Genomic DNA, 24,004 nt, shown 5'->3' on the forward strand with positions numbered 1-24,004 from the left:
TTTTATGATATGGGATGTTAGTGCTATCGGTCTGTAGTTCTTTGCTCTTGCTTTACTGCCCCCTTTGTGAAGTGGGGCTATGTCTGTTGTTTTTAGTAACTGTGGGACGACCCCCATGTCCATGCTCCCTCTCCATAGGATGGTAAAGGCTCGTGATAGGGGCTTCTTGCAGTTCTTGATGAACACAGAGTTCCATGAGTATGGCCCTGGGTCTGGGGCTCCGCGCGTACATGTCTGAACCTCAATTATGTTGTGATCTGAGTATATTGTTTTTGATATGGTGACATTTCTTATCAGATCATCATTGTTAGTGAAGATGAGGTTTAGTGTATTCTCCAGTCTAGTAGGCTCTATTATTTCCTGGTTTAAATTGAATTTTGTGCAGAGATTTAAAAGCTCGTGTGAGTGTGAGTTTCCTCCTGGTGTTATTACTTCAACAATATTATTTGCTATATTCCTCCATTTTAGGTACCTTAAGTTGAAATCCCCCCAGGAGCAAAATGTTGGGTGCAGGAGCTGGAAGATTTTCCAGACAGTGGTCAATTTTTAACAGCTGTTCCTGGAATTGCTGGGATGTTGCATCCGGAGGCTTGTAGACTACCACAATGACTAGGTTTTGGTTCTCGATCTTTACTGCTAAAACTTCCACTACATCATTTGAGGCATTAAGCAGTTCTGTGCAAACAAGTGACTCTGCAGTGTACAGGCCAACCCCCACCCCTTTTGCCTGTTCACTCTGTCACATCTGTATAAGTTGTAACATGGGATCCATATTTCGTTGTCCAAGTGATCCTTTATGTGGGTTTCAGTGAAAGCCGCGAACATTGCCTTTGCCTCTGCAAGCAGTCCACGGATGAAAGGTATTTTGTTGTTTGCTGCTGGCTTTAGACCCTGTATATTTGCAAAGAAGAATGTCATCGGATTGGTGGTATTGTTGGTACTAGGGGGGGATTTTTTTCCGGCATTAGTATCTGTATCTGTTTTTTTTGAGTGGAGGCCATCGACTGTGGTTCCACTCCAGGAATGACTGGATTTGGTGTACGATTTCTGCCATTTCCTGCCAGTTTTTTTTTCTTCCTGGCACTAAAAAACCTCTCCCTCATGAGTGGCTGTGGCTACCCAGGTTTTCCCATGGCCTGGATGTTTTGTATTTTTTTGTCCCCTTTAGATGGTGTGCCTGGCAATTTAAGTTATAGCACAGTCTTTCCTGTACTGAAGAGGTACACATTTCAGGGTGAAAAAGCTTACAGGAAGGGAGTTTGCATTTTCCTGTTGTCACATGGGCACGGCATTTTCTAGCGTGGTCATAGTTGCACGTCCCGTCTGTTTTTCCAGATTTCCCATGTCTGCAGATACCAAGTGCATAGTATGTGCACAAGTTTTGCTTCCGTTTGCCTTGGGTTTCTGTGACTGTATTCCCTGTTGGTGCATGTTTACCTGTCTTATTCCTATCCTCCCTAGCACCAACAATGGAGCTCCCACCAGTTGTTTTTGGTAATATATCCTCACTATTGCTAGTGGAGTCCTCTTGTTTGCTATTTCCTGTGGTATTTCTAGTTTGCAATATTGGTTTTATCTTATCTTTGACTACACTTGTTTCCCCACTACGGCTCCTGTCCCCTATGAGGTCATTTATATGCATTCCTTCCTGCGTATAATTCCAGACTACCTGGACAAAATCTCCAGCTTCACCATTACTGTCTCCCTGGACAGCACCTCCAGCATCACCAATACTGTCCCCCAGGACAGCACCTCCAGCTTCACCATTACTGTCTCCCAGGACAGCACCTCCAGCTTCACCATTACTGTCTCCCAGGACAGCACTATCAGCCCCACATTTACTGACTACCAGGACATCACCTCCAGCCTTACAGTTTCTGACTACCAGAGATCAGTGTTTGTGTATATTTCGCCTGCTCTCGCGAATTCCTTGTATATATATATATATATATATATATATATATATATATATATATATATATATATATATATATATATATATATATATATATATATATATATATATATATATATATATATATATATATATATATAAAATATATATCTCCAGGACTCAAGTCCGGCCTGCCGGTTTCCCTGAACCCCTTCATAAATGTTACTTTGCTCACACTCCAACAGCACATCAAGTATTAAAAACCATTCGTCTCCATTCACTCCTATCAAACACGCTCACGCACGCCTGCTGGAAGTCCAAGCCCCTCGTGCACAAAACCTCCTTTACCCCCTCCCTCCAACCTTTCCTAGGCCGACCCCTACCCCGCCCTCCTTCCACTACAGCCTGATACACTCTTGAAGTCATTCTGTTTCGCTCCATTCTCTCCACATGTCCGAACCACCTCAACAACCCTTCCTCAGCCCTCTGGACAACAATTTTGGTAATCCTGCACCTCCTCCTAACTTCCAAACTACGAATTCTCTGCATTATATTCACACCACACATTGCCCTCAGACATGACATTTCCACTGCCTCCAGCCTTCTCCTCGCTGCAACATTCATCACCCACGCTTCACACCCATATAAGAGCGTTGGTAAAACTATACTCTCATACATTCCCCTTTTTGCCTCCAAGGACAAAGTTCTTTGTCTCCACAGACTCCTAAGTGCACCACTCACCCTTTTCCCCTCATCAATTCTATGATTCACCTCATCCTTCATAGACCAATCCGCTGACAGGTCCACTCATAAAATATCTGAATACATTCACCTCCTCCATACTCTCTCCCTCCAATCTGATATCCAATCTTTCACCACCTAATATTTTTGTTATCCTCATAGCCTTACTCTTTCCTGTATTCATTTTTAATTTTCTTCTTTTGCACACCCTACCAAATTCATCCACCAATCTCTGCAACTTCTCTTCAGAATCTCCCAAGAGTACAGTGTCATCAGCAAAGAGCAGCTGTGACAACTCCCACTTTATGTGTGATTCTTTATCTTTTAACTCCACGCCTCTTGCCAAGACCCTCGCATTTACTTCTCTTACAACCCCATCTATAAATATATTAAACAACCACGGTGACATCACACATCCTTGTCTAAGGCCTACTTTTACCTGGAGTTTACCTGGAGAGAGTTCCGGGGGTCAACGCCCCCGCGGCCCGGTCTGTGACCAGGCCTCCGTTGTGGATCAGAGCCTGATCAACCAGGCTGTTGCTGCTGGCTGCACGCAAACCAACGTACGAGCCACAGCCCGGCTGATCCGGAACTGACTTTAGGTGCTTGTCCAGTGCCAGCTTGAAGACTGCCAGGGGTCTGTTGGTAATCCCCCTTATGTGTGCTGGGAGGCAGTTGAACAGTCTCGGGCCCCTGACACTTATTGTATGGTCTCTTAACGTGCTAGTGACACCCCTGCTTTTCATTGGGGGGATGGTGCATCGTCTGCCAAGTCTTTTGCTTTCGTAGTGAGTGATTTTCGTGTGCAAGTTCGGTACTAGTCCCTCTAGGATTTTCCAGGTGTATATAATCATGTATCTCTCCCTCCTGCGTTCCAGGGAATACAGGTTTAGGAACCTCAAGCGCTCCCAATAATTGAGGTGTTTTATCTCCGTTATGCGCGCCGTGAAAGTTCTCTGTACATTTTCTAGGTCGGCAATTTCACCTGCCTTGAAAGGTGCTGTTAGTGTGCAGCAATATTCCAGCCTAGATAGAACAAGTGACCTGAAGAGTGTCATCATGGGCTTGGCCTCCCTAGTTTTGAAGGTTCTCATTATCCATCCTGTCATTTTTCTAGCAGATGCGATTGATACAATGTTATGGTCCTTGAAGGTGAGATCCTCCGACATGATCACTCCCAGGTCTTTGACGTTGGTGTTTCGCTCTATTTTGTGGCCAGAATTTGTTTTGTACTCTGATGAAGATTTAATTTCCTCATGTTTACCATATCTGAGTAATTGAAATTTCTCATCGTTGAACTTCATATTGTTTTCTGCAGCCCACTGAAAGATTTGGTTGATGTCCGCCTGGAGCTTTGCAGTGTCTGCAATGGAAGACACTGTCATGCAGATTCGGGTGTCATCTGCAAAGGAAGACACGGTGCTGTGGCTGACATCCTTGTCTATGTCGGATATGAGGATGAGGAACAAGATGGGAGCGAGTACTGTGCCTTGTGGAACAGAGCTTTTCACCATAGCTGCCTCGGACTTTACTCTGTTGACGACTACTCTCTGTGTTCTGTTAGTGAGGAAATTATAGATCCATCGACCGACTTTTCCTGTTATTCCTTTAGCACGCATTTTGTGCGCTATTACGCCATGGTCACACTTGTCGAAGGCTTTTGCAAAGTCTGTATATATTACATCTGCATTCTTTTTGTCTTCTAGTGCATTTAGGACCTTGTCGTAGTGATCTAGTAGTTGAGACAGACAGGAGCGACCTGTTCTAAACCCATGTTGCCCTGGGTTGTGTAACTGATGGGTTTCTAGATGGGTGGTGATCTTGCTTCTTAGGACCCTTTCACATATTTTTATGATATGGGATGTTAGTGCTATTGGTCTGTAGTTCTTTGCTGTTGCTTTACTGCCCCCTTTGTGGAGTGGGGCTATGTCTGTTGTTTTTAGTAACTGTGGGACGACCCCCGTGTCCATGCTCCCTCTCCATAGGATGGAAAAGGCTCGTGATAGGGGCTTCTTGCAGTTCTTGATGAACACAGAGTTCCATGAGTCTGGCCCTGGGGCAGAGTGCATGGGCATGTTCGAAGTCATTTGGCGTCAGGATAACTGGGAAATAATTTCCCTCTTTCCTATGTACTCTAACTTGAGCCTCACTATCCTCGTAAAAACTCTTCACTGCTTTCAGTAACCTACCTCCGACACCTTACACCTGCAACATCTGCCACATTGCCCCCCTGTGCACCCTGTCATACGCCTTTTCCAAATCCATAAATGCCACAAAGACCTCTTTAGCCTTATCTAAATTCTGTTCACTTATATGTTTCACTGTAAACACCTGGTCCACACACCCCCCTACCTTTCCTAAAGCCTCCTTGTTCATCTGCTCTCCTATTCTCTGTCTTACTTTTAATTCTTTCAATAATAACTCTACCATACACTTTACCAGGTATACTCAACAGACTTATCCCCCTATAATTTTTGCACTCTCTTTTGTCCCCTTTGCCTTTATACAAAGGAACTATGCATGCTCTCTGCCAATCCCTAGATACCTTACCCTCTTCCATACATTTATTAAATAATTGCACCAGCCACTCCAAAACTATATCCCCACCTGCTTTTAACATTTCTATCTTTATCCCATCAATCCCGGCTTCCTTAACCCCTTTCATTTTACCTACTGCCTCACGAACTTCCCCCACACTCACAACTGGCTCTTCCTCACTCCTACAAGATGTTATTCCTCCTTGCCCTATACACGAAATCACAGCTTCCCTATCTTCATCAACATTTAACAATTCCTCAAAATATTCCCTCCATCTTCCCAATACCTCTAACTCTCCATTTAATAACTCTCCTCTCCTATTTTTAACTGACAAATCCATTTGTTCTCTAGGCTTCCTTAACTTGTTAATCTCATGACTCAAGAAATCGTAATGACACGATTGCAAATAAACCATACCCCCGGCCGGGATTGAACCCGCGGTCATAGAGTCTCAAAACTCCAGCCCGTCGCGTTAGCCACTAGACCAGCCAGCCACAATTGTGGCTGGCTGGTCTAGTGGCTAATGCGACGGGCTGGAGTTTTGAGACTCTATGACCGCGGGTTCAATCCCGGCCGGGGGTATGGTTTGTTATTCTCACTCCAAAACTTTTTCTTATTTTCAACAAAATTTGTTGATAACATCTCACCCACTCTCTCATTTGCTCTCTTTTTACATTGCTTCACCACTCTCTTAACCTCTCTCTTTTTCTCCATATACTCTTCCCTCCTTGCATCACTTCTACTTTGTAAAAACTTCTCATAAGCTAACTTTTTCTCCCTTACTACTCTCTTTACATTATCATTCCACCAATCGCTCCTCTTCCCTCCCGCACCCACTTTCCTGTAACCACAAACTTCTGCTGAACACTCTAACACTACATTTTTAAACCTACCCCATACCTCTTCGACCCCATTGCCTATGCTCTCATTAGCCCATCTATCCTCCAAAAGCTGTTTATATCTTTCCCTAACTGCCTCCTCTTTTAGTTTATAAACCTTCACCTCTCTCTTCCCTAATGCTTCTATTCTCCTTGTATCCCATCTACCTTTTACTCTCAGTGTAGCTACAACTAGAAAGTGGTCTGATATATCTGTGGCCCCTCTATAAACATGTACATCCTGAAGTCTACTCAACAGTCTTTTATCTACCAATACATAATCCAACAAGCTACTGTCATTTCGCCCTACATCATATCTTGTATACTTATTTATCCTCTTTTTCTTAAAATATGTATTACCTATAACTAAACCCCTTTCTATACAAAGTTCAATCAAAGGGCTCCCATTATCATTTACACCTGGCACCCCAAACTTACCTACCACACCTCTCCTACTTTAGCATTCAGGTCCCCTACCACAATTACTCTCTCACTTGGTTCAAAGGCTCCTATACATTCACTTAACATCTCCCAAAATCTCTCTCTCTCCTCTGCATTCCTCTCTTCTCCAGGTGCATACACGGTTATTATGACCCACTTCTCGCATCCAACCTTTACTTTATTCCACATAATTCTTGCATTTACACATTCATATTCTCTTTTCTCCTTCCATTATCATGTGGGAGTTCGATACGTGGATTAGGTAAGAAATACTCACGTAGGCTGTTATTACTTATAATTGCAGATATGTGGAGAGAGCCCTTGCCAGCCATACCTATCTCCTTGCTCACACTCGTAACACTGACTAGCCGCCCACAGTACCCTATGTGAGGGGGCCTTTGATACTGCTGAGGTCAGCACAATATGAATTCAGATAGTGACTCAGGCAGAGACGGTTGGTCGTTGAGTCAACGGTACCCTGGTTACTACTACTGAGAGCTCGGCGACGCTAACGTATGTCATCCCGACATACAACTAATACAAACTAGAGATGGCAGGTATACGGCTTGGGCTGATTCTATACAATGTCAAAGTACACAACAATTAAACATTATATATACATAAGTAGAACATTGGAATGAAAGCTTACATAACTGAAACTGTAATGCAGTACAAGGTATACTATAGTACAACTTAAAACTCAACAAATGAACAACGAACTCAACGTTGAGATTACAAGTGATAAAAATAAAAAAAAATTTTGATCGATCGATCTGTATTCGTGTGATCTACGGATTCTGAGGAAGGAATATATACAAAGAAAGAGTGTTTAACAGAAAGCAGATTCGGTGCACGCAAATCTAGACTGTTAACTCTCAGAATGCGGAGAGAACGTGAACACAAAAAAAAAAATTCTTGAATACTGATAAGTTGATACTGTAATTATTCATCTATACAGGTTATTTACATTTAACCCCAACTCTGCTAGGGTAAGATTGGCATATGCAGAATGGGTGTCATCTCTGGGAGGATCAAACTCTGTAGCATTGGCTAACTCATGCTGTATTTGAGGCAAATCTGAATTGGAAGTTACAAATGATACTTGAGGATTTCTCAATACCTGTCATGTACGTAGGGAATAACGACATTCAGGTTGATCGTCTGACTGAGTATCAGAGGAAGGGAGTACAGGATCAGGAGGATTGTCAGAGTCTGTCACATTAGTCTGGGTTGGAACATCATTATCATCACATACTAACTTCATATGATCCAAATGCGATTCTTTATACTGACCAGTACTAATCTCTCTAACCTTATACTTATTACCAGTGATATGTTCAACTACTCGATAAGGACCAACAAACTTTTGATCAAGCTTTGGCATTGCAGACGTTTTGTTAAAGTTAATCAGCATAACTCTCGAACCTACTTTGATTTTGGATGGCTTTGATCGAGTGTTTGCGACTCTTGTGAATTCAGCTGTTGATTTATGAAGTGTTTCACGGATTCTTCTAAAAACACTTTGAGCTAAGCTGGTACGAGTTGCTACGAAATCATCAGGGTTGTAATTTGGTTTCGGATTAGAATATAACAACTCATAAGGCAAACGTTTATCTACACCATACAATGCATAATGTGGAGTGTCACCTATAGAAACATTGTAAGCAGAATTTATAGCACACTGCACATCAGGTATAACTTCATCCCAAGTTTCACTGTTGGGATTGATAGTGGCTCTCAAGACATCAAGTACTTTCTTATTGGTTCGTTTCGCTAACCCATTGCTGGCAGGATGATGAGGAACAATGGTGGATTTAGAGATCTTGTACAAGGTACACAAATTTTCAAGAATTTCATTACAGAATTCACCTCCATTATCTGTTACTAGGGACTTAGGGGTGGTATGCCTGCAGATAATGCGTTCTTTAAACGCTTTAGCTACTGTCTCGGCAGTCTTATCTGCAATAGGAACTAACTCACAATATCTGGTGAAATGGTCTACCATAACACACAGATGTTTGTTACCTTGGAGGGAACATTGGAAATTAGTTAACAAATCTAGCGCAACTCTTTCCCAAGGTTCGCTAGTAGTTGGATACACTTGGATTGGATTAGGACCATTAGCATTGCCTTTATGTTGCATGCAGACACTACATTTCCTAACATACTCAGAAATATCAGTTGCCATTCGAGGCCAAAAGTATTTCAATCTGGCTTGTTTTACTGAACGATCCATACCAGGGTGTGCAACACCTGGTACATCGTGAACTAGCTGTAAGGCTACATTCACTAGTGACTGTGGAATTACTAACTGGTATACTCTTCTGCTAGGAGTACCCAACTCGGCTGTTCGATACAGTAATTCTTGGTTCATGACAAAGTCACTGATGGGTGCTGGTGGCTTCACATTCAGAATAAGATCTTCCTGGAGCAGGAATCGAATCACACCAGACCACATGGGATCTGTTCGTTGAGCATTCTTTACATCTTCAGCACTAAATGGAGGGTCTGCAGTTACTATACTAACATGTCACGATAAGGCATCTGCGACTACATTTGACTTGCCAGGTAAATGCTCAAAGGTGGGATTGAACTCTTGGATAGTCAAGGTCCATCTAGCTAACCTTCCAGTAGGTTGTTTGTTCTGGAATAAGGGTATCAGTGGAGCATGATCTGTCAAGACATGAACAGAGTACTGATAAATAATGTCTTGGAAGTGCTTTAAAGACCATACTATTGCTAAAGCTTCTTGCTCAGTTACTGTATAATTACGTTCAGCCTTTGTAAGGACTCGGCTAGCAAATGCAACTGCGTTGTACTTGCCATCGGTCTTCTGAGCTAGTACGGCACCTATGCCAATTGAACTAGCATCAGTTGTCAGATAGAAAGGCTTAGAAAAATCTGGAAATTTCAAAATTGGAGCAGATGTTAGCTTTTCTTTTAGAGTTTGGAATGCTCTTTCTTGACGGAAGGTCCAAACAAAAGGAGCATCTTTCTTAAGCAACTCAGTTAGAGGAGCAGCTATGGAAGAAAAATTGGCAATGAAAGATCTATAAAAACCTGCTAAGCCCACAAAGGATCTTACGGCATCAGCAGTTTTGGGAGTTGGAAAATTTAGTACTGCAGTTACTTTACTTTGGTCAGTCGTAACCCCTCTAGGAGTGACTACGTGACCAAGAAACTTAATTTCTGATCTGAAAAATTGACATTTAGACAGTTTGATCTTTAAATTGGCTTCTTCAAGCTTACCAAGCACTACATCAAGTCTTTTCAAGTGTGTATCCACGTCTTTAGACATGACGATTACGTCATCTAAGTACACCATAAGACCTCTAAAGATATTAGTCATGAGCCTTGAGAACGTGATAGGGGAAGATCGTATTCCAAATGCCATACGGAGGAAGTGATAATGACCTGTAGGAGTGGAGAATGCAGTTAGCTCTTGACTGTCCTCATGAAGAGGGACTTGCCAAAACCCTTGTAACAAATCTAGGGTTGAAAAGACTTTGTTATCTCCGATATTACGTAAAAGATCACCCAGTACAGGGAGTGGAAAGCGATCTGGAATGGTTTTCGCGTTTAACTTCCTAAAGTCAATTACTGGGCGCCAAGTACCATCCTTCTTAGGTACTAGTATCAAGGGTGCATTCCAAGGGGAATTGCTAGGTGCAATAACTCCATCATCAAGCATTTGATTGATCAATTCTTCTGCGACAGCAACTTGTGAATGAGGCATTCTGTACGCAGGTATGTAGATAGGTCTAGTACCAGGTTCAAGTGGAATACGATGGGACAATAAGTTCGTTATACCCATCTTCTCACCTGGTAAAGCAATGGCTTTACGACGTTTGTTCAACAGAGTCAACAAACGCTTGACTTCATCTGGGAAGTCAGTGGGAGCTAAGTCTTTCTCCTCTACTGGTGGAACAGATTGATCCAGTGAAGTGGATGAGGTCTCCCCGGCAGAAATAGCACCGACCCACTGGTCAGGTGACAACTCATCCTCTACCTGAACAGGGTAAGGATAGTGAACAAGGTCAACAGGATTGGTATTTGCTCTAAGGCGAACACTGTGACCAGAAGTGTTGGCCAGGTAGAAATGGATCTTACTATCTCGTACAACATGTAAGGATGGTTCAACAAATAGACCTTTTACTTTGCAGGAATCACTGTCAACTAGGACGTTATCACCATCTGGAACACTAGGAACAACTACAGACACTCTAGTGAGAGCACTAGCCGCAACAGAGACGTCTTTCTGCAGACGGCATGTGACATCAACAAGAGATGGCATTACTAGTTGCAAGTAATTGTTTTCCGACAAGGCGTCCCCTGTGGAGAAACTACTACTCGAACTAGCAGGCATTGCAGGGATAGGTTGTGCACTCAAGGCAATCTGAGCGTCCTCGGACACTTGAGGCATCGGACTATCCTGCAAATCTGAAGGTATGTGGAACACTGATGGGAGTGACAGAATTACCAGTGCCTGACCGCTTGGGTACGCTACTGGAGAATGCATTAGCTTGTAAGGACTTAATCCGTACATCATACTCTGCAGCAGTATAACAGATTTCTGATCCAAGTTGGTAACCCCAGAATGGAACGATCAAGTCGTCAATTTGTGCATGCCATCGATAAGGGTCGAGCACAATGCGTAAGTCTCGCATGGAAGCAAATCCCAGTAGAAGGTCACCAGGGAAAGTAATCTGGTCGACAACAAGGAAGGAAGCAGTGAAGTCTCTACCTTGGGTAGAAAAGGTTAGGGAAGTCCGACCTCGGACACGCAGGTGAGAACCAGATACTCCACTAAGGGAGGACACAGGAGTTGGTTCTACGAGAAGGACATGTCGTAACTTCTTATCCTTAAACAAACTAGACCTAATAATATTGACTTGCGCACCAGAGTCCATGAACAAATGAACGGGCGCATCATAAACAGATGCTTGCACTATAGGGCCTATGGTTGCATTGGAAGTTATGTGCAAACAAAAGGGTGGATTGTCATCAGAAAAGACTTGTTCAACTCCATCCCCAAAATCATCTATGTCAGAGACATGTGAAGCAACATCATCGGGGATGGTGTACTCATTATCACCTACTGTCACCATGGGACGGTTTGACTGGGGCGCTCGAATTCCCCGGAATTGGAAGAACGAGCCTGGTTCTGGTTAGTTTGAGAATTGAAAGAATGAGCCTGGTTCTGGTTATTTTGAAAACCACGAGATCTGTTTCCTCTACGGGTTCTGCAGATGGAACGACCACGGAAAGACCTAGAGTACTGAAGGTTATAGAGAGCATTACACTCAGATGTGTCATGTCCATGTATTCTATGATAAGTACAGTAGGGAAGATCTGAGTACTCATCATCAGTACGACGTCTCTTAGGGTAACTATCAGGACAATTAATTGCAATATGGCCACGGAAACCACAGTTGTAACAATTCCGCCGACTATGGTTACTGAATGTACTATGAATACTACGAGGTGTATAACGACTCTGTACACTGGTTCTTGGTGATCTCTGAGATGGTTGACGACCACTATTTGTCTCTGTGGCGCAAACAAGAGGTGGTGCAGACTGAGGCATATTTGTGACATTACTTTTAATACAAGGGAAAGTACCCTGGGGGCACAAGGAACGTACATGATTTAAAGCTGTAAGTGGTTCCATCGTTACAGTTGGAGGATGAGCCTCATAAGCACACACAGAAGCAGGCGGCATTAGTTCTTTAATTGTTCCAAAAGCTGCTATTTTAGCAAGTGATTCTGTAAATGGTTTAGCCTCTTCAGGGAGAAAAGATGATGATTGGACAGCATTGATAAATGATGATAAAAGTTTGTCTAATCTAACAGCAAATGCACTCAACGATTCATTACTCATGGGTGTAGCATTCACTAGTTCCCTAAGAACGACATATGGATCAGCTGTTTTTACTGGGACAAGGAAAGAACGAATCAGTTCCTCATATTGTGACCACTTAGTAAGATTCCTGAAGTCTCGCATATCAAGGAGATCAACAACGTGAACAGCAGCAGGAGATCGATAAAGAGCTTCTTTAGCAAGTCTGATAAGACTTTCCTCTGAAGGAGGACCTTCACCTAGAGCACTAGCACGAGAACGAATGGCTGCAAACCATGCTTCAAGACTATGTACATGGCCATTGAATAAAGGTAACGCATCAAGGGAATCACGAGTATAACTATAATATCTCGGTGTCTGGGTCGGTCTGTCAGTCGGTAAGGAACTGTGAGGACTGATGACAGGACCAGCAATAGTAGCCTGAGAGGTCTGAGTGTCGACATTCACTAAAGTATCACTTGACGGTATGTGAGACATAATGGCAAAGTAACACGAGAACAAATAAGGCAAAAATAATGAACAATAAAATGATATAAAATTCTAGAATTGAAATAAAAGATATACAACTAATTCTGCAGAAGTAATAAAAAAAATAATGTCTAAGATACACTGCAAGAGGAAGGAAAACTCAATTTAAAGGACTATTGACCAAGAAAAAAAAATTTACATTGAAATATACAAGTAAAAATATTACTGGAGACTGAATTAAATTCAAAATGAGCTGTCTTTACTCATGCTAATAAAGAAATTAATTAATTAAATTTTAAATCAATGTAAAAAGTATAAATTAAAATTACTAAATTGTTAACTGGGAAATTAAAGTATTTTCTAAGAATGCATAGACAAAATTAAAATATAATTCATAAAAATATCAATAGAAGGAAATAATTCACTGCTGAACAAGTGCAACAAAATAAAGTGTAGAAATAATCACTGCAGTAATAGTGTCACTGGGAAAACTCAGGTTACATGATAAAATTAAAATATGAAGATCAAAAAAAAAAAAATAAACTGATTGAACACTTTAACTCCTAATTGTAAATTAGACCAAACAATTTACTCAAGCAGAGTAAAGAAAACACTTTACGTTAAAAGTAATTGAAATTGCATCAAGAGTGAATTTGTTCAAGAATTATAAAAATATGAATAAAATAAAACACAGGAACAAAACAGGTAATATAACACTTACAGTTGCGGGGCACACTTCATTATAATATATTCTTACAACAAAATCCTGCTGTGACTGATACAACAAAATCTTGCTGTGATTGATATGACAAAAATTTGCTGGCAAAAATAATGGTACACAGTCTGCGAAAAAATTAGAGGAATGAGACACTGCTGGCATACGAAAAAAAAAAACACACATAGAAATAAATGGATAATTTGGTATACTGGGGTGAATATCACTGCATGAAATACAATGACAATTACTGGAGAATACAATGCTGAAAGAATACAATAAAAAAAATGAATCACTTCACACAGGGTGACTGACTGGTACACTACACAATAATACTTACTACAGACAGGAGTAGCATAAAGAAAAACACAGAATAAAAATATAAGATAAGTGAAAACACTGAAAAATATTGTAAAAATAATGAGTCAAAGAAAAACTGAAAACACAAGGTTTAGAGTACACAAGCAATTTACTATAAATGTCTCACACACGCAAATGTCTTTAAATGCAAGAAAAATGTCTCAAGAAAATTATCACTGAAGTCTGGAGTAGTAGACGGGCGATTACTGGTGATGGGGGCGGGTGTAGGGTGTCCCGCGCGGTGATACTGACGCCTCCTACATTCACTGTTGTCGGAAGAAATGCGCGTTCTCGGGGAACTCACATAATTGGGTTGTCGTTGGCGCCAGCTACAATCTCTTGACCAATTATGTGAGCCAAAACAGTACTAGGACCCGGTACAAGGGTACAAACAACCACAGGTAGATGAGGTGTCTGGTGGTGGTTGTGGATAGTGGTGGGAGAGAGTGGTGGTGGTGGTGGGTGTGACTCTGCTGGGGCACTGCCGTGCACCCCCCTCTACCCACGAAGGTGGCTTGATAACCCACTCTATGCCACAGGAATGGTGAAAACCACTCTTAGCATCCAACAGGGAGCACAAAGCGATATAGACAATACTTCAGAGGAACTTGGCTTACTTCTTACTGCGTGGCTTACTTCTCTCTCTCAGCTGGGTTAGAAGCTGGGTTGGCTGACTGGCTTACCCCACGAGAATGGCTGACACGTGGATTAGGTAAGAAATACTCATGTAGGCTGTTATTACTTATAATTGCAGATATGTGGAGAGAGCCCTTGCCAGCCGTACCTATCTCCTTGCTCACACTCGTAACACTGACTAGCCGCCCACAGTACCCTATATGAGGGGGCCTTTGATACTGCTGAGGTCAGCACAATATGAATTCAGATAGTAACTCAGGCAGAGACGGTTGGTCGTTGAGTCAACGGTACCCTGGTTACTACTACTGAGACCATAACTGATCATTCAACAGTACTGCTACCCCTTCCTTTGCTCTAACTCTCTCAGATACTCCAGATTTAATCCCATTTATTTCCCCCCACCGAAACTCCCCTACCCCCTTCAGCTTTGTTTCGCTTAGGGCCAGGACATCCAACTTCTTTTCATTCATAACATCAGCAATCATCTGTTTCTTGTCATCTGCACTTAATCCACGCACATTCAAGCATCCCAGTTATATATATATATATATATATATATATATATATATATATATATATATATATATATATATATATATATATATATATATATATATATATATATATATATATATATATATATGCAAAACAACCACTCTGAAAGAATAGAGAAATTCCAAGCGCTTTCGTGACTACTCACATTATCAAGGAACTATGAAAGTAAAGCATCAGAGAAGCTATACAAGGGGTCTGGTCGGCACCTCACTATCAGATCCCACAACGGTTTAAACACGTGACGCGCGGCGAGCATATATATATATATATATATATATATATCTATATATATTTATATATATATATATGTATATATATATATATGTATATATATTTCTATATTTTTATATATATATATATATATTTTTATATATATATATATATATATATATATATATATATATATATATGTAGATATATATATACCTGGAGTTTACCTGGAGAGAGTTTCGGGGGTCAATGCCCCCGCGGCCCGGTCTGTGACCAGGCCTCCTGGTGGATCGGCGCCTGATCAACCAGGCTGTTGCTGCTGGCTGCACGCAAACCAACGTACGAGCCACAGCCCGGCTGATCAGGAACTGACTTTAGGTGCTTGTCCAGTGCCAGCTTGAAGACTGCCAGGGGTCTGTTGGTAATCCCCCTTATGTGTGCTGGGAGGCAGTTGAACAGTCTCGGGCCCCTGACACTTATTGTATGGTCTCTTAACGTGCTAGTGACACCCCTGCTTTTCATTGGGGGGATGGTGCATCGTCTGCCAAGTCTTTTGCTTTCGTAGTGAGTGATTTTCGTGTGCAAGTTCGGTACTAGTCCCTCTAGGATTTTCCAGGTGTATATAATCATGTATCTCTCCCTCCTGCGTTCCAGGGAATACAGGTTTAGAAACCTCAAGCGCTCCCAGTAATTGAGGTGTTTTATCTCCGTTATGCTCGCCGTGAAAGTTCTCTGTACATTTTCTAGGTCGGCAATTTCACCTGCCTTGAAAGGTGCTGTTAGAGTGCAGCAATATTCCAGCCTAGATAGAACAAGTGACCTGAAGAGTGTCATCATGGGCTTGGCCTCCCTAGTTTTGAAGGTTCTCATTATCCATCCTGTCATTTTTCTAGCAGATGCGATTGATACAATGTTATGGTCCTTGAAGGTGAGATCCTCCGACATAATCACTCCCAGGTCTTTGACGTTGGTGTTTCGCTCTATTTTGTGGCCAGAATTTGTTTTGTACTCTGATGAAGATTTAATTTCCTCATGTTTACCATATCTGAGTAATTGAAATTTCTCATCGTTGAACTTCATATTGTTTTCTGCAGCCCACTGAAAGATTTGGTTGATGTCCGCCTGGAGCCTTGCAGTGTCTGCAATGGAAGACACTGTCATGCAGATTCGGGTGTCATCTGCAAAGGAAGACACGGTGCTGTGGCTGACATCCTTGTCTATGTCGGATATGAGGATGAGGAACAAGATGGGAGCTAGTACTGTGCCTTGTGGAACAGAGCTTTTCACCGTAGCTGCCTCGGACTTTACTCTGTTGACGACTACTCTCTGTGTTCTGTTAGTGAGGAAATTATAGATCCATCGACCGACTTTTCCTGTTATTCCTTTAGCGCGCATTTTGTGCGCTATTACGCCATGGTCACACTTGTCGAAGGCTTTTGCAAAGTCTGTATATATTACATCTGCATTCTTTTTGTCTTCTAGTGCATTTAGGACCTTGTCGTAGTGATCCAGTAGTTGAGACAGACAGGAGCGACCTGTTCTAAACCCATGTTGCCCTGGGTTGTGTAACTGATGGGTTTCTAGATGGGTGGTGATCTTGCTTCTTAGGACCCTTTCAAAGATTTTAATGATATGGGATGTTAGTGCTATTGGTCTGTAGTTCTTTGCTGTTGCTTTACTGCCCCCTTTGAGGAGTGGGGCTATGTCTGTTGTTTTTAGTAACTGAGGGACGACCCCCGTGTCCATGCTCCCTCTCCATAGGATGGAAAAGGCTCGTGATAGGGGCTTCTTGCAGTTCTTGATGAACACAGAGTTCCATGAGTCTGGCCCTGGGGCAGAGTGCATGGGCATGTCATTTATCGCCTGTTCGAAGTCATTTGGCGTCAGGATAACATCGGATAGGCTTGTGTTAATCAAATTTTGTGGCTCTCTCATAAAAAATTCATTTTGATCTTCGACTCTCAGTCTGGTTAGCGGCTTGCTAAAAACTGAGTCATATTGGGACTTGAGTAGCTCACTCATTTCCTTGCTGTCATCTGTGTAGGACCCATCTTGTTTAAGTAGGGGCCCAATACTGGGCGTTGTTCTCGATTTTGATTTGGCATAGGAGAAGAAATACTTTGGGTTTCTTTCGATTTCAATCATAGCTTTTAGTTCTTCCCGCGATTCCTGACTCCTAAAGGATTCTTTTAGCTTAAGTTCGATGCTTACAATTTCTCTGACCAGTGTCTCCCTGCGCATTTCAGATATATTGACCTCTTTTAGCCGCTCTGTTATTCTTTTCCGTCGCCTGTAAAGGGAGCGCCTGTCTCTTTCTATTTTACATCTACTCCTCCTTTTTCTTAGAGGAATAAGCCTTGTGCATACATCGAGTGCCACCGAGTTAATCTGTTCTAGGCATAAGTTTGGGTCTGTGTTGCTTAGTATATCTTCCCAGCTTATATCGGTTAGGACTTGGTTTACTTGGTCCCACTTTATGTTTTTGTTATTGAAGTTGAATTTGGTGAATGCTCCCTCGTGACTAGTCTCATTTTGTCGGTCTGGGGCTCCTCGCATACATGTCTGAACCTCAATTATGTTGTGATCTGAGTATATTGTTTTTGATATGGTGACATTTCTTATCAGATCATCATTGTTAGTGAATATGAGGTCTAGTGTATTCTCCAGTCTAGTAGGCTCTATTAGTTGCTGGTTTAAATTGAATTTTGTGCAGAGATTTAAAAGCTCGTGTGAGTGTGAGTTTTCATCAGAGCTGCCTCCTGGTGTTATTACTGCAACAATATTATTTGCTATATTCCTCCATTTTAGGTGCCTTAAGTTGAAATCCCCCAGGAGCAAGATGTTGGGTGCAGGAGCTGGAAGATTTTCCAGACAGTGGTCAATTTTTAACAGCTGTTCCTGGAATTGCTGGGATGTTGCATCCGGAGGCTTGTAGACTACCACAATGACTAGGTTTTGGTTCTCGACCTTTACTGCTAAAACTTCCACTACGTCATTTGAGGCATTAAGCAGTTCTGTGCAAACAAGTGACTCTGCAATGTACAGGCCAACCCCCCCTTTTGCCTGTTCACTCTGTCACATCTGTATAGGTTGTAACCTGGGATCCATATTTCATTGTCCAAGTGATCCTTTATGTGGGTCTCAGTGAAAGCCGTGAACATTGCCTTTGCCTCTGCAAGCAGTCCACGGATGAAAGGTATTTTGTTGTTTGTTGCTGGCTTTAGACCCTGTATATTTGCAAAGAAGAATGTTATCGGACTGGTGGTATTGTTGGTACTGGGGGGGGATTTTTTTTCCGGCATTAGTATCTGTATCTGTTGGTTTGGAGTGGAGGCCATCGACTGTGGTTCCACTCCAGGAATGACTGGATTTGGTGTACGATTTCTGCCATTTCCTGCCAGTTTTTTTTCCTTCCTGGCACTAAAAAACCTCTCCCTCTTGAGTGGCTGTGGCTACCCAGGTTTTCCCATGGCCTGGATGTTTTGTATCTTTTTGTCCCCTTTAGATGGTATGCCTGGCAATTTAAGTTATAGCACAGTCTTTCCTGTACTGAAGAGGTACACATTTCAGGGTGAAAAAGCTTACAGGAAGGGAGTTTGCATTTTCCTGTTGTCATATGGGCATGGCATTTTCTAGGGTGGTCATAGTTGCACGTCCCATCTGTTTTTCCAGATTTCCCATGCCAGCAGATACCAAGTGCATAGTATGTGCACAGGCTTGGTTTCCGCTTGCCTTGGGTTTCTGTAACTGTATTCCCTGTTGGTGCATGTTTCCCTGTCTTACTTCTATCCTCCCTAGCACCAACAATGGAGCTCCCACCAGTTGTTTTTGGTAATTTATCCTCACTATTGCTATTGGAGTCCTCTTGTTTGCTATTTCCTGCGGTATTTCTAGTTTGCAATATTGGTTTTATCTTATCTTTGACTACACTTGTTTCCCTACTATTGCTCCTGTCCCCTATGAGGTCATTTATATGTATTCCTTCCTGCGTATAATTCCCGACTACCTGGACAAAATCTCCAGCTTCACCATTACTGTCTCCCAGGACAGTATCTCCAGCTTCACCATTTCTGTCTCCCAGGACAGCACCTCCAGCTTCACCATTACTGTCTCCCAGGACAGCACTATCAGCCCCACATTTTCTGACTACCAGGACATCATCTCCAGCCTTACAGTTTGTGACTACATGGCCAGTATCAAGGGCAGTACCATTCAGCCCAGACTTTTTATGTTCCCATCTGTTGTAGAAAGCTTCCAGGTTTTCTATGAAAGCAGCTTTGATGTTGTCCTCTTTTAATACCCTTGTGATTTTAGTCCACAGATTTTCCTCATTTGGGCATACCCAGAAACACTTCTCTGTTTTAATACTGCTTGTAGCTAGTTCTGGGATATCTGCACAAGGGGCGTGACACCAATTTCCATATATATATATATATATATATATATATATATATATATATATATATATATATATATATATATATATATATATATATATATATATATATATATATATATATATATATATATATATATATATATATGTATATATATATATATATATATATATATATATATATATATATATATATATATATATATATATATATACATATATATATATATATATATATATATATATATATATATATATATATATATATATATATATATATATATATATATATATATATATATATATATATATATATATATATATATATATATATATGCAATAAGATCACAGTAAACAGCTGATTTTCGAATATGCAAAACAACCACTCTGAAAGAATAGAGAAATTCCAAGCGCTTTCCTGACTACTCACATTATCAAGGAACTATGAAAGTAAAGCATCCAAGGAAGCTATATAAGGGGTCTGGCCGGCACCTCACTATCAGATCCCACAACGGTTTAAACACCTGACGCGCGCCGACCCAACTTGGATAGGTCCTTGGCACAACTCACCCCACAAACTATTCTACCCAAGAAATAAGAAATTTTAACGATTATTTGTCCAGTGTATTATTAAATTCTTCCCAAATTCTATTAATTATAAATGGATCTAATTTATATAAACCAAAGGAAATATTCATATTATTGTCAAAACTGCTTTTAATGAAACAAGATTCAATTATATTCCTGTCGACCATGGACTTGCTTGATACTACTTTCTCAACTTTTTGAAAATCAATTGGATGGTTAAAATCTCTTACATGAATAAATAGAGCATTGGAATCTTGTCCAGTTCTAATGCTATATTTATGTTGTTTTAATCTTAGTTCGAGATTTTTACCAGTTTGACCGTAATAAACTTTATCACAAATTTTACAAGGAATCTTATAGACACATCCATCAGCATTTTGGGGGGAATTCTTTATCAAAAGTTTTTTTACTGTATCAAGATTTTTGAATACAACTTTAATATTAAAAGTCTTAAGAAGAGAAGGCATATCAACCAAGTTTTCATGGTAAGGGAGAACCAACATATTTTTATTTGAATAAGGCTGGTTGTCCCTTTTTGGATTGTAAAAAGTATTTCCAGCAACTTTAAAAGATTTATCAATTACATTTCTTGGGTATTTTAAATCATTACCTATTTCATAAATTTTGGATATTTCCTCATCTATGAACTCAGGACTACAAATTCGTAAAGCTCTCAAAAACATTGATGAGAAAACAGACAGTTTGACTCTATCTTGATGCGAGGAATAATAGTGGACATAGGAACAGTTATTTGTAGGTTTTCTGTAAATTTTAAATTTGAATTCATTATTACCCTTAATAATTAAAACATTTGAAGAAAATAACTCATTGCCTTTTCTAGATGTTTTAATTATTAAGGGTAATAATGAATTCAAATTTAAAATTTACAGAAAACCTACAAATAACTGTTCCTATGTCCACTATTATTCCTCGCATCAAGATAGAGTCAAACTGTCTGTTTTCTCATCAATGTTTTTGAGAGCTTTACGAATTTGTAGTCCTGAGTTCATAGATGAGGAAATATCCAAAATTTATGAAATAGGTAATGATTTAAAATACCCAAGAAATGTAATTGATAAATCTTTTAAAGTTGCTAGAAATACTTTTTACAATCCAAAAAGGGACAACCAGCCTTATTCAAATAAAAATATGTTGGTTCTCCCTTACCATGAAAACTTGGTTGATATGCCTTCTCTTCTTAAGACTTTTAATATTAAAGTTGTATTCAAAAATCTTGATACAGTAAAAAAACTTTTGATAAAGAATTCCCCCCAAAATGCTGATGGATGTGTCTATAGGATTCCTTGTAAAATTTGTGATAAAGTTTATTACGGTCAAACTGGTAAAAATCTCGAACTAAGATTAAAACAACATAAATATAGCATTAGAACTGGACAAGATTCCAATGCTCTATTTATTCATGTAAGAGATTTTAACCATCCAATTGATTTTCAAAAAGTTGAGAAAGTAGTATCAAGCAAGTCCATGGTCGACAGGAATATAATTGAATCTTGTTTCATAAAAAGCAGTTTTGACAATAATATGAATATTTCCTTTGGTTTATATAAATTAGATCCATTTATAATTAATAGAATTTGGGAAGAATTTAATAATACACTGGACAAATAATCGTTAAAATTTCTTATTTCTTGGGTAGAATAGTTTGTGGGGTGAGTTGTGCCAAGGACCTATCCAAGTTGGGTCGGCGCGCGTCAGGTGTTTAAACCGTTGTGGGATCTAATAGTGAGGTGCCGGCCAGACCCCTTATATAGCTTCCTTGGATGCTTTACTTTCATAGTTCCTTGATAATGTGAGTAGTCAGGAAAGCGCTTGGAATTTCTCTATTCTTTCAGAGTGGTTGTTTTGCATATATATATATATACAGGCTTATTACTTCAAAAATAATATTAAAGACATTTTATCGTCCCTTTGATTGTGTTTGTTAATAAAAGTTTAGTTTTGGTTTAGGTTACTGCCAGAGAGTGTTAGATGGTTAGTGGCTGAGGGTCGTAATGATGAAGCCAAGAACATTATACAGAGAGTTGCTAGAGTCAATAATGTTGACCTACCAAGACATCTGATGGACCTTCACAACGTCCAGGTAACTTGCCCTTGACGTATTTTTTTTCTTTTCTCCGAAAATTAAGAAAGAGTTTTTAGTAAATTTCCACTGACATGTACATAAAATAATAAGATAAATAACCTGCACTTATGAGGCAGACTATGGCTTAAATAGGACGGATTATGTCATTCATATCAGTTTCATAAGTTCGGATTATTTGGATATTCCTGTTATAATATTGTGCCTCTAGATTCACTATTTATATTATTTACTTAAACTGATTATGAATCACATCTTGACTTAGAGAATCAGTTTAAATTATAATCACATCTTGACTTAGAGAATCAGTTTAAATTATGAATCACATCTTGACTTAGAGAATCAGTTTAGGTTATGAATCACATCCTGACTTAGAGAATCAGTTTAAATTATGAATCACATCTTGACTTAGAGAATCAGTTTAAATTATGAATCACATCTTGACTTAGAGAATCAGTTTAAATTATGAATCACATCTTGACTTAGAGAATCAGTTTAAATTATGAATCACATCTTGACTTAGATAATCAGTTTAAATTATGAATCACATCTTGACTTAGAGAATCAGTTTAAATTATGAATCACATCTTGAGGTAGAGAATCAGTTTAAATTAATCGCTCATTTGTTATTCTTACTGACAGTTTGGTCCTGTTGATGGAACTTTGTCAGTAACCAACAGTAACACTGTTGATGGAACTTTGTCAGTAACCAACAGTAACACTGTTGATGGAACTATGTCAGTAACCAACAGTAACACTGTTGATGGAACTTTGTCAGTAACCAACAGTAACACTGTTGATGGAACTTTGTCAGTAACCAACAGTAACACTGCTGATGGAACTTTGTCAGTAACCAACAGTAACACTGCTGATGGAACTTTGTCAGTAACCAACAGTAACATTGTACTTGTGAATGAAACTAGAAAAGAAACAATGATCAAGAAGACTGTTATTGACCTATTGAGAACTCCTGTTATGAGGAGAAGATCATTCACTTTGTTTTTGTGCTGGTAAGTATAAAAAGTTATTGATGATACTAAGTTTACCCTAATATTTTATATTAGTTTATTGTTCATAGTAAATAAATCAAATAAATAAAAATATTTAAAAATAAATAGTAAATCATTGTTACTTTAATAAGTAAATATTAATTGTTGATTTGGAATTTATATGACAAATATATGACAATATAGAACAGATGGTAAAATATGGGATAAAGTCAATAATATTATTAAAACATATTACACTACCATAACATTTATAATGTTATTTCATTTATCCACATTTATAATGTTGTTTATTACATGCAAAGTTTAGTACATAGTTTTTGATTTATTACTGTAATAAAAAGTTATGAACATAGATAATGATATTATTTTCACTAAACTTTCCACTTGTGTTTCTTAAATTTTTAACAAATTTGCCGTGACCCACCATGGTAGTGTGACCCACCATGGTAGTGTGACCCACCATGGTAGTGTGACCCACCATGGTAGTGTGACCCACCATGGTAGTGTGACCCACCATGGTAGTGTGACCCACCATGGTAGTGTGACCCACCATGGTAGTGTGACCCACCATGGTAGAGTGACCCACCATGGTAGAGTGACCCACCATGGTAGT

General features: G+C 39.9%; 1 protein-coding gene across 6 annotated transcripts in view; it reads left to right on the forward strand.

Annotated features, from left to right (window-relative positions):
* LOC138855328 (organic cation transporter protein-like) overlaps positions 1-24,004 on the forward strand; it is a 238,601-nt gene that overhangs the window by 202,263 nt on the left and 12,334 nt on the right. For all 6 annotated transcript variants that reach the window (XM_070104205.1, XM_070104207.1, XM_070104209.1 and 3 more), the window contains exons 6-7: positions 22,249-22,381; positions 23,024-23,391. In XM_070104205.1, the coding sequence (XP_069960306.1) occupies positions 22,249-22,381; positions 23,024-23,391 (501 nt within the window). The remainder of the gene's footprint in view (positions 1-22,248; positions 22,382-23,023; positions 23,392-24,004) is intronic.

The sequence above is a fragment of the Cherax quadricarinatus genome, chromosome 89, assembly GCF_038502225.1.
Source record: "Cherax quadricarinatus isolate ZL_2023a chromosome 89, ASM3850222v1, whole genome shotgun sequence".
Classification (NCBI taxonomy): Eukaryota; Metazoa; Arthropoda; class Malacostraca; order Decapoda; family Parastacidae; genus Cherax; species Cherax quadricarinatus.